At 39.4% G+C, this 12645-nt stretch overlaps 1 protein-coding gene across 5 annotated transcripts in view; it reads right to left on the bottom strand.

Moving 5' to 3' along the window:
• Nucleotides 1-11087, bottom strand: part of CUL3 (cullin 3) — a 97101-nt gene extending 86014 nt beyond the window's left edge. For 2 of the 5 annotated variants that reach the window (XM_082395847.1, XM_082395844.1), the window contains exon 1: nucleotides 10550-11080. Coding sequence is in view for 3 of the 5 variants with exons in the window: in XM_082395844.1 (XP_082251970.1) it covers nucleotides 10550-10615 (66 nt within the window). In the remaining 2 variants the exon portion in view is untranslated. Of the gene's footprint in view, nucleotides 1-10549 lie in introns of all 5 variants that reach the window. The other 3 variants (XM_082395843.1, XM_082395846.1, XR_014245734.1) reach the window with 2 other exon arrangements.
• Between the last annotated feature and the right edge of the window lie 1558 nt (nucleotides 11088-12645).

The raw sequence follows: 12645 nt of genomic DNA, 5'->3' as shown, positions 1-12645 counted from the left end.
AACCATAAACTAAATGTGATATGACAGCAAAAGGCCTATAACATAAAATTATTACAAAAATCTGATATCAAATCTCAAAATTTCTCTAAAACTACCAACTTACACAAAAAGAAGTATGTAAGAACATAGCTAACTTTTCCACTGCTTCATATTAGCATTTAATCATTACCACTGAAATATACCATTCTTATTCTAAAGAAAATTCTAAGGCTGAAAAGATAGGTGACATTTGCAACATCACAAAATGTTTTAGAGCAAAGGAGAACACACCAGCATTCGCCTTCTAGACTGAAATTTTAAGAGTGGAAATGAGCCTAAGAAAACCCCAAATTAAAATCTCTTCATTTTACAAATGAAGAAACTGAAGCTAAGTAGCTTATCCAAGATCACTCAGCTAGTTAGAGCAATGAAGGAATCCACGTGTCCTGAGCTAAGGACCCTTCCGTTACACCATGTCAACTCAAATCACCTGAGTGTCTGATGCTACAAAATCAATTTATAATTAACAGGCTAATATTAACACTGAATTATTAAGGCTGTATGCTTATTTCAGTTTGGTCTAGAGAAAAGAGATTTTAACCAGAAATCAGGCTTCTAGTCATGGTTCTTCCATAAATTCAAGCCGTAAGTATCCTTTGGGTAAAATCACCCTCTCCAGTTCTCCACTTCCCCATATATTAAATAAGATTAGAACATATTCTCTCTAAAGTCCTTTCTGGCTTTTAAAAATTAAAATATGAAAACAAATAGGAGCAAATAAATTACTTGTTTTTTTGGCTAATGATAACATTCATCAAAATAATATAGTTCTTTCATGTCTCATTTGCTTATTTTAAACTACCTGATCCTTGTACTTCAAAATTCATTTCATTGTTTAACCTACTACTTCTTAATACATTCTGAAAGACATAAAATCACTTTTTTCTAAACATATATTTAACAAGATAAATTTCTAATTGAAAAAAGTTAAAAAATGTGTACTATCAGTCTTTAAGTTAAAAAGGAAAGTGTTAACTTAGAAATACGTCAACTAATATACCTTTCCTATTGGTTATGATTTTGACTGCTTTATTCAAATCAATACACACTATGACCCCCTTAAGCAATTTATATATTCAAATTTTACTGAGCAACATAGGCATCCATTGATTCAAAGTTTTTACAACTTGTATTCTCTTATGAGAGGTGCATATACTTTGAATCTAGTGAGGTTTAAAGCTTGCAAAAGCTCCTTCCAAGATCTGGAAACTAATTATGAATCCTTTTTATAAAGAGAGTACTGCAGTGTATAAGCTTCAGGGGCCCTGGATCTGCCCCTGGGTGATCATTTAAACGGCAAGCTTAGAATTAACTTTCCAATATATTCCTATTATGAAAGTAAATATTTCAGAATCTAGCAAATTCTTAACGGAATATAATTAAGGCAGTGTGGTGTAATGGAAAGAACATGAATTTTTGAGACAGATACACCTGGGATCTGAATTCCAGCTCTGCTCTTCCATAGGTATATATGTAATACACATATTTTACTATGTCTCTCTGAGCCCCAGGATAGATTTAAAACAGAAGTAACATCTAAAGATTGTTCTGAGAATTTGAGATAATTATAGTTCAAAGAGCCTAACACAAGGTAGACTGAACAAGTTGTAGTTACTCATCTTATATAGCAACTTCTCATACTATTAATAAATTGAAAAGGAAAGGAGAAAAAGAATTTTTCATGATTACTTTCAAGAGGACAGGGCAAATAGAAAAGGCTAAGTGCTGCTCAGTTAAGAGCTGCTTTAGATAAGGATGACTTGCCATCAGTACGCTAAAGCATTCCTCTTAGCAATGACGGCTTGCTTTTATAGAAAACCGTCTCTAAGGAATCTTGTATTTTCTTAAAGTAGGTAAAAGATATCCCTTTGAAGTCTTTATTCATTTGCTTAGCAGTAACCTTTCTCATTTAAAGAGCAAATTCAGGTCCATTCCTTTCTCAATGATCACTAGATAAATGGAAGTCAAATTAAGAAATTTTACTTAATTATATTTTCAACTTTAAAACTGACTTAAAAAAATAAACAGCAAAAGCTCTTTTAGTAGCAAAAGCTCTGGATTAGTGGTTACAACAACTACAGGATCAGTTCTCAATTTCCCAGTTGGTTAATGTTACCAACTTGGGAAAGTAGGACTTTCCTCAACTTTAAAAAGGCTGGATTAATGACAGTGATTTTAAAGCAATAGTTAGAGAACTCTTTAAAAAGAAATCTTCTACACATAGAACAATGTACAAACTGCTCTAAATGATTAGAGAGGGAAACTTCTGAAGATATCTACTCCACTCCTCCTAGGCCTCCTGGGTCCTGGAGACCCTATAAGAGTTTGAAAATAAGTGTCCTACATGAAACATACTACTTTTACTTGAAAATACTAACTTTATGATTAGAAAATAATTTTAACTGTCTCAATGATGCCACTGTTTATTATCAAGCACTTTCTGACATTATTTCTTTTAACCCTCACAATCAACCTGTGAGATAGATTGCCATAGTTCCCATCTTAAAGATGAGAAAACAAACTAGAGTCTTGTCAGCTTATTCGTTCAACATTATTGGCTACTACTGTGCAGCACTAACAAAGATCAATACAAAAAGACCTGCTGCCTCCTCTAAAGAAAATCATGCTCCAATAAAGGAGATACTGACTATTTGAAGAATTTTGGCTATGAAGGGAGATGGTATGGTAGTTACCATGGTAGGGAAGACAGAAAAAGGAACATCTTCCTTCTCTGAGACCCAAGGGAAGGAGTTGAGAATGAGTAAAGATACAGGTTAATGAATATAACTGAAAGAGAATCAAGCTGAAGGAACTTACACAAGATAACTTCAGTAGTTAAGTTTCCTGAAAAAGAGAGATAAGAGAATTCTCAATAAAGAGCTTAAGGACAGTGATTAAAGTCTGAAATAGCTCATGCAGGAAAGGGGAGAGGGAGTTTACCAGGGACACAAAAGTATCGCCCAGAGGCACTGAGAGTCCAGCTAGCTTAGAGACCACAGTCTTGGAATTTTCTCCAGGAGTGCACAATAGTCTAAAAAATATGAGCAGTGAAGGCAGATGAATGGAATGGTTCAAGATGCTTTTTGCTGATATTTCTGGCCTTGCTCTGGGGAGGCAGTAGGAAAGAAGGGTCAACTAGCAACAGGCGCCACAGCCTGGGAGAATGAAAGGGGTCTTCTTGAAATCCAAGAGCACATTTAATGTGAGAAGGAAACAAGCAACAAGTAGGATAGAATAATTAAATAACAACAGCTTGTATTTATTTATAATGTTTACTATGTGCCAGACACTAAGAGCTTTATATGCATTAACTCTATCCTTACAACCATCTTATGAGGTAGGTACTATCGTTTTCTCCCTTTTACAAAAGAGAAAACAAAACAGGCAGAAGTTAAGTGACTTGCTCAAGTCCTACATCTAATAAATGAAGGAGCTAGGATACAATGTAATATTGAAGTTTACAATTTCTAAAGTAGCGGGATGACAAGCTCCAAGACACAGTGAAGATCGCTGTGATACAGAAGAGGCCAGATCTGTTTGATCATCACTGTGTATTTAGTGCCAGACCTCTAGTAGGAACACACAATAAATATACTTTAGAATGAATAAATGAATGACTCTGTCCACATGCATTGGATAAAGTTACAATTTAAGCTAGAGAGAATGTATGTGAATAAGGTATTGAAGTCTTCAGTGACTGAGGGAGCATGTGTACGAAGTTAGGAGATGGTCACAAGAAGCACTCAAAAGAATAGTTCACAAGGGCCCAAGACACAAGAGGATCATAGATGTGGCAATAAATAAATGGCATCTGGGCCCAGTGATTCAAGGATTATAAGGAAAAAAGACACCTCGATTCAGGAATATAAGCCTGTATCCTCAGGGCAAAGGTAAATTCCAGATGAAAAGAATTCACAGAACAGGCTGATGATACAGGGCAGTCAACCTGCAATGGATGTAGGGGATCACCATGTATAGTCAACAGGCTGGGAGGAAGGTGTCATGGTGGAAGGAATAAAATGTAGAGTACAGCTAGTAAACAGAAAAGACTAGGCCAGAGATTAAGTCTTCTGACACGCCAATCCAAGGTTACTGCCAGTATATACTACCTTTACTTTCAAGTCATTACAGTTTTAGGAGATTAGGCTGACTAACCTTTAAGGGAAGTGCCACATGATCTTTAATGACCTACAAATTAAGACTTCACTTACAGCTGAAAAGAGTTCAAACATTCTGGAATACTACCTGCATCGACTTACCTAAGTAATGAATTTCTATGGTTTGTCTTAAAGGACTAGTTTCTCATTTAATCGATCATTCACTAACCACCCACACTGTGTCTAACACTATGCTAAGGACTTGCAGGTTCAAAAGGGTGTCTGGTATAAGCTTTGGGCGGGGACCACAGCCCAGTTCATGAGTGAAACAAAAAAGAGGGTGGAAGGAAATAAAAACAAAATGTATTTTTAGATAAACAATGTACATATTAGAATGTACACACCAAATGAGTGTTTACTCCTTCAATAAAGTTACCCCAGAAAGATTACATACTTGCTCCGATGATTATGTGATAATCACTATTGGATCTTCTCTTGTGAATCTACCCCTCACCCAAGAGCCGGTGGCATTCTTTCGAAGCACCCCAGTGGTACCAAACCTATATCCTTTGACACTGAGTTCTTAATGTGGCTCACAGATTGATTCTGTAAGCTTTTCAAAATGGAAGTTCTAAAAATGTAAGCACCAAAAAATGGCGGCATCACTAAAATAACTGTACACTAAATAAAATTACTTGCAAAAATAACATTCAATTTTAATATATAAATTGTGGCATAATCATGGCTAAATGTTGGTATAACAATAGTTAATTGCGTGCTAGGTCCTGTTCTAACAGCCCTGTAAGATAGGTCTTATAAATATTCTAATTTTACAGAGGAGAAAACTGAGGCTAGAAGTGTTAAGTAACTTGTTAAAGATAACACAACTAGAAAGAGGTGGAGCCGACACTCAAACTCTGACAGTCCAGAGCCCACCCTCTTAACTATTATGCTCTCAGTCTCTTTACTTTTTAGTCATACCTCTAAAACATATGTTGAATACTCTATGTAAAACTAAATGAAAATTCCCTACAGACTATCCGTAGTTTTAATCTTACAAGTAGGCAAAGAAATGCAAAATAAAGCATTAAAGTACTATTTTTTTCACCTATAAAATTAAAGATAAGTTAGCTAAGACATGGTAGATGTTACTGGTATGTTACTGATACAAGTAACAAGTAACAAGATGTTACTGATACAAGCTTGAGAGATGTAATTAATTCTTAAAGCATTCACTTTAGAGCCAGACTGCCTAGGTTAGAAAGAACCCTAGTTCTGCCACTTACAAGCAAAGTGATCTTAAGCAAACTACTTAACCTCTCAAGGCCTCTTCGGTAAAAAAGATGATAATAATAGTATTCTATAGAGTTGTGCAAATGAAATTAGTTTACACATGCAAAGTGTATGGCATATGATAAGCATTCAGTGAGTGGCACTATTATTACTCCTACCTTTCTGGAGGTCCATTTGGTAATATGTATCAATTATGTCGAGCCCAGTAATTCCATATCATGGATGGGCTCAAATACTTATGTGAATAAATAGTCACAGTTGCATTCTTTATAATAGAGAAAATACGAATTCACTGGAATCAATCAAAATACCTGTCAGTAGGGAAATGGATAAGCCAAGGTACTGGAGAGTATTACCCAGTCATTCAAAATCATGTTTTCAATATATTTAACATGGAAATAAATGTACAGTAAGATACTATATTTTTTAAAACACAGCATATGAAAAGGTCATACCTCATTTTTACTGTGTGCTTACACATTTATGAAAGATTAAAAGGAAACACATCAAAATGTTAATATGGCTTATTTCCAAGTGGTAGGGTTACAGGTGATATTTATTTCCTTACTTATAAGTTTAGATATTTATTAAGTTTTCTATCATGAACAGGCATCACTTTTCTAATTAGAAAAGCTACTAAAATGAATTCATAGCTTTGAGAGACTACTGAATAGTTTTCACAATAGAAAGACACTAACTGTACTTCATGTTTTATCTCAGTGATTTCTTACTAGTAGCACTTTTACTTTTTTACTGACTTCACAATGGACAAACAAGAACTATTTTCAAAGTTCCATTATTTAAAACTACAAATTGTCCAATAACTTTTATAAAAATCTAACAAAACTGTTAACACCCAGATACTCTTGAATAAAGATAACAGCAAAAAATTCTCTCTAAGGTCTCCCAATTTATAACACAAAGGGAAGACATACTACTTTTTCTAGTCTTAATTATATATTCTTGTTGAAATAGAGAAATGCTATTATTACTTAGCTACATTTAATGAATGAATGATGTACAAATGACACTTTATTTTGTTTGAAAGAACTGACTTTGTGACTAGTGTATTATTTAAAAGGCCAAATTCTCACATTATATTCTATACTACTAAAATTGTTTCAAATTCAGTAACTTTAGTACTAATAATTTGGCAGTAATAATTTTCTTGGCTCCTTTGAACTTTCTAGGGAGATAATGCAAAATAGACACTTTTATAGATAACTACTTTATCTTTTTATTTTTAAACTTCTAAAGCCTGAGAGGTACTAACAGCTACAACACAGCTGACTGTCCTAAAACCATTAAATAGAACAAAATCAGTCTAAGTGAAAGCAACACTTCAATGAATGTTATATCTTACTCCATAACATCTCTGTAACAAAATACTAGAGAATGAAAAACAAACTTAGAGTTAATTCCCCACCCTGTGATTTCCAAAACTATTATTCAGCCTTTCTCTATGCACAGTCCAGCTAGTTCTAGGCAACAACTACTTTCCCTAAGTGAGAAACTTATTTTGAAGATCAAAGCTGTTCCCCCATATCCAGCAAATATCACTATAGCCAGGAAAAAAAAAAAAACATTAACTGTCCCCATTTGTCGTTAAATTCTTGTGCTCTTAAGTATTTATCACAAACGATCTCAAAATTCATCTCTTTCTAATCTCAGTCATTTTGCGGGTTCCATCTAACAATAACTTCTACATCAGTAACTGTTCACGCCACACAGGTGGTGCTCTGTGAAGCTCATCTAGAACAATGGAGTGGACATCACAACCAGAGATTCATTATCATGATTTAGCATGCTTCTATGAACCAATAACTGAAACCATTTCCAGATCACACTCTAAGGACAATCACTTTCATAACACGTCTCCTAAACTCTGAAGGCTCAGTCAAGAAGGCAAATCAGAGGAGAGACCAGTATTTCCATTCAACCATATCCCCTCCAAACCAATCAAGCTTTTCAAGCCCATGTGGACAAACAGTGGACAGTACAGATGGTGAGTAATGGCTTTTCAAAGATAAGGACAAAAGGTTCACCTGACAGCAACTAATCCTACATAGTGGAATAAAAGCTCAGGAGTGAGACACATGGCAACAGCAAGGAAAGAGGACCAGGAACTTCTGGGGGCAGCATTCCTTGGTCCAAATCCATATCGTTTCCAGAAGCTTCCCAACTACAGACTTCTTCCTTAAAAAAGTTTTGTGGCCCTTGCTGTTACTTTGGGTACCAAAAAACCCCAAAAGAGGTGAAATGGTATGTATTTTGTCCACTGCAGGAAAGTTTACAAACTGGAATAAATATTTCCTCCATCACCAATCTGTAAGTACAGAAAGCTCTTCATTGTTTCCCACCTTAAAAAGAACCAATTTCTCAGAAACTGATTTTACTGATGGGACTACAGCTGGAGTAGGTTTACACATTTACAAAATATCCTGTACCTTCACTTACTATTTTGCAATGAAAACAAAACAATCCCGAAACATATTTTTATACTTTTTACACATCAATTTTATAAAACACACTCTGAAAAGAGCACTTGAGGCTTTCGGTTACACTGCAATTTCCCTTAGAGTAACTGTCTATCTCAAATGGTAATGTAAAATACAATAGTTTTAAGTATGCACACATGAGTACACATAAACACAATATTTTCTTTATGGAATAATATGCATTTACTACTTCTGACTAGCAATCCATGCAGACTATAGTTCTGTAAAAGACTGCTAACCTGGAAGGAAAAAAAAAATTCTGAAGGTCTAGAAGCACTGTTACCAAATTAATCAGTGAAATACCACACCACTGAGGTATGTATCCATCCTTAACGAAGGTTCAAAGAACTACGACTTTAAAATTTATACATTAAAAAATATAATGGTTCTTTTCAGTAGGAACTACTTATGAGTGATGTTAACACTCATGAAATAAAAAAAAATCTTAATGCTTTTAAAAACTAGCAGATATTAAGTACTGAATACCAAACACTAGCCACTTACAAACTTCATTTAAGGATTTTAGAAAAACTTAAGAGGGCAATAAGTTATAGACAGAAAGGGTCTAAAGTAGCTCATGACCATAATGCTGCTTAAAAAAGAATCAGTTTCAGTAGTATGTGGTAACCTGTCACATACTATTATACTCTTCAGCTAAAGGAATAATGAAATTCTCTCCCACCACTTCCTCCCAACAATACAAGATCCAGAAAGGAGGGATACTGGTCTTTCAAGCTATACCGATATATCCCAAGACCCTAGGACAGTGCCTGGCACACAGTCCTCAGTAATATTTGTTGAATGAATGAAGGAATGGAAGAACAGGTAGGAACAGGCAAAACCAAGAGATCAACGACTTGACTACCATAAAGGTACAACTGGTTAATCAGAATATCCACAGAAGTAAGCTGATGGCAGATGTGAATTACTCCACATTTTAGTAATAATCTGAATTAGAAAAACTCAGACTTCAAGAATAGCTAGTTTTTCTTAAAAAATTCTTGTATTAAACTATTTAAAATTCTGAGTAATTCTAGATTCTGCTAAAAATATTCAGAACTGGTTTAGCAGGAGAACTAACATTACTCACAAATTCATAAACCCAGTTCACTGTTTCATTGTAAGTAAAAACGTGCACATGAAGCTCATTAGTTCTCTTCTGTCAACATTTCTCACTTTCTTTGTACTTTCTCACGATTACTTAGGGAAAAAAACTTCAAAAATATAAAATCCCTTTAATGAGCATCAAAACATTTAATTCTCCTGAGTACATCCTCCCTTTATTTACATAAAGCCTTTAGAGTCTTCACATTGATATTAATATTTATGTTATTACAACTTCAGAGTTCTGCATAAAGTGTATTTCCTTCTTCTAAATTTTAAGAATTCAGAGAGGTCCTCAAGTTCTCTGGGTCGCTTTCTTACTCAACTAGGACAATTATATTAATAAGTCTTCCCTCTAAAGTGCAAACTACACTTTAGAAAAAGCATGCTTCATGAAGTGAACACAAACCCTCTTTTCCCTCCTCGCATCATATACTGTGTTTGTGATTCTAAGAAAGGAAACCCAAGATCTTTCTCTAGTTTTACTGTTTTAAAATCTTCTGTTCCACTGCTAGTTTGTCTACCTTGACATATACCTGTTACTGTAGCAACGTGAGCAAGTATGTCCAGTTCCTCTGTTCCAACAGTACACTTTGTTTGCCATTGGCTATCTGAATCAGATATGACATCCAAAGTTATACCTTATATACTAAACACTGCAAGGGTATGACTCAACGTAATGCTAAAAAAGAAAGTTTCTACACAGACTACGTTTGCTGTCCCTAAGAGTAAAGCAACTCAGGGTGGTGACTACTCATTCTTTTGGGATTCCATGGCTCAGAAATGGAGAACCAATCGTCCAATTTGTTTTCTCTTATTTCCCCTTGATTGGCAAGGCAATTCCTGCACAAGAGAGTTTGTAAAGTGCTTTGGAAGCTTGTGGATAAAAGACGCTGTAAACACACAGGACGTTGTTGGTATATTACTACGGAGCATTACGTGGAACCACTGTCACTGCGTGGGGGGCAGGTGGATGGCACAGCCCTTCCTGAGGAGGGGAAGAGAGGGAGAGGACAGTCCCCTTCATCGTTGGGCTGGCCATCTTTTAGGCTGGGTGATTTTTTTCAACCGCAGCGAAACCCCCACGTGAAAAGTTACACACACGCCCCATACAAGGAGGACTTCGACAGTCCCCATCCCTGCAGGGCTGGGAGTCCCGGGAACCGAGCGGGAGCGGAGTACTAGGGGTTGGGCCTACACCCCAGGAGCGTGGGGAGGTTCTGGGACCAGCGAAGGGGCCCCGGCCGCAGCCGACGCCCGCAGGGCGACCGGAGGCGCAGCTCCGGGGCGGGGGAGCGGCGCCAGACTCGGGCGACGGGCGCGGGGAACGGCCCGGGAGGGCGGCCGCGCCGGGGCCCCGCGCCGCCCCGTTGCCGGGAAGGCTCGCGCCCCGCGGCCGGCGGCGTGGGGGAGGGGAGGCCGGGCCTGCGGCCTGTTGGGGGAGTTCAGCCCGGGCCTCGCGTGCGGCTCTCGGCCGGGCCCCCAACCCGGGGTTCCAGGCGCCGAGAAAAGACTCACCGGAAAGGCCCGGATCCGCATCTTGGTGTCCTTCCGGCTGCCCGTGCCTTTGCTCAGATTCGACATGGTGCTCGTCCCCTCCCCGGCGGCTGCTTCGGGTCGCACTCCGAGGCGCCGGTGTCACATTTAAGGCGGGCGGGCGGGCAGGCGAGGGGCGACGCTGGGGGCGGCGGCGCGGCCCCCGGGCTGGGCTGGGGAGCTGGCCGGCCCCTGGGCGGCCGCGGCGGTGGCGGCGGCGGCTCGGGTTCCGGCGGCTCGGGCTTGGCTGGGGGGCTGCGCTGGCGCGGCGGCTCCACGGGATGCCCCTCACGCCCGGCTCAGCTCCCTTTATCGCGCTCCTCCGCGATGGCGGCGGCGGCGGCGACGGACAAACATCTCACTGCGCAGGCCGAACGTCCTCCTCCTCCTCCTTCTCCTCCTCCGCCTCAGCGAGACGAGATCCGGCCCAGAGGGTGGAGGGGGGAGGAGGGAGGGAAGAGAGCCGGAGAGTGGAGAGATTGGGAGGAGGGGGGTGGGAGGACGAGAAGGGGAAGCGAGCGGCCGCTGCGGGGGACGCTCAGATCTCGCGAGAAGAGGGCGAGTGCTCTGTCCCGGGTGGGGCGGGGCGAAGCCTGGGAGCGGGAGGGGGCAACGGGAGGGGAGGAGGGGAACCGGTAGTTGGGGAGGTGGGAGGGGCCAGAGGGGCGGGGAGGTAGGAAAGGGGCGGGACTGAGGCGGGAGGTGTAAGCTGACTTTTTGAAAGGGGATCGTTGGAGACCGGATCTTGGGCGAGGTGGCTGCTGATTGGTGGAGCGCGGCGCGGGGGGGCGGGGTCCTGTTCACGTGGACGGAGTGGGCGGGGGAAGTTCGGAGAGCCGGAGCGGTAGGACTGTAGTAGGCTGGGTCCGGCTCTGCTGCGCTGGGCTGGCCGGGGTGGGCTGAGCTAGGGCGGAAGGCTAGTAGTCTCGGGGTGGAGCGTGGGGTGCTAGGTGGATAACCACGTCCTAGAACTGGTTCCTGTGTTTTTCTAGGGCATGTGGACTAGGGATGGGTACTTGACCAGATGCCAGAAAGTTGAAAGAAGAGTTTGTGTAGGAGTTACCTGCAGTGTCAGAAATTCGGTTCCTGTATGCCTAACAAAGTATTCAGATCGGATGTGCACACCCCAGCTGTCAGGATTGAGGGGTGGAAATCCACAAAATTTCCTTAAACTGCATAAGCTCTAGATTCACTGATATTTTCTGAGGGACCCAGAACTTATTAGTGTTAAGATCTCTTTTTCGTTGCCATTGAGATAACTCCCTTAACGCAGTGCAGTATTTTGGTAAATGGTGTTAAGTAGAAGATAGGATGATTAGAAACCTATCCTTAACCTGCCAAATCATTTTTACCATTACAAGAGTATGATAGACTTTGAAAGCCAAAATTTTTGTCTTTGATTCCAGTTTGCGGATAACTTGGGAAAAAAAATTTTTGGCATTGTGGTCAAAAAGTCTAGTTTTGCTTTTCATTTATTATGGATTATACTTACTAATTTACCTCTTTGCCCAAATGATGTTATATTTGGATTTCTGACTCTGCAGAGGAATATGTGAGTTCCCACTAAAGTTTGTGATCTCATTTTAAATAAGACCCTACTGTTGGGATGGGCATCTACATTTGGAAGCTAGGGTAGTAATACTTTTTAAATTTATTTTTTAAAGCCTTTTTAAAAATATCTGGAGTGTAATACTTTTGTAGCATTTGGAAACTGGGTTTTTTATACTTTTTTTTTTAAATAAGTGGACTGAAATATACCTTTTGATTTGTTCGCTATAAGGTTGAATTTTCCCTAAATTAACTTAATCCTGATAGCTAGATTTACCAGTGTTGTGCTTTCACCCCCTACTTGGTTGAAATGCCCCATTAGAAACATCATATTTTCTTGTTTTGTTTTCTGGTATTTGCTAATAGAACAGAGCTTAAGAAATAAGGATGTTGCTTGAAGCAGTATCTGTGTAAATACTGAAGCTAAAAATAGGTCAAGAATTTTGTTGATAAGGTAAGATTGGGAGGATTCTGATTTAAATATAAAATACTGTGAGTCTTGGATAGGAGTTTATAATCTATATGCTGAC

The sequence above is a fragment of the Balaenoptera borealis genome (assembly GCF_965194805.1).
Source record: "Balaenoptera borealis genome assembly, chromosome: 6".
Taxonomy (NCBI): Eukaryota; Metazoa; Chordata; class Mammalia; order Artiodactyla; family Balaenopteridae; genus Balaenoptera; species Balaenoptera borealis.
The sequence above is the reverse complement of the archived record's forward strand: the minus strand, read 5'-3'. Positions and strand labels throughout refer to the sequence as shown.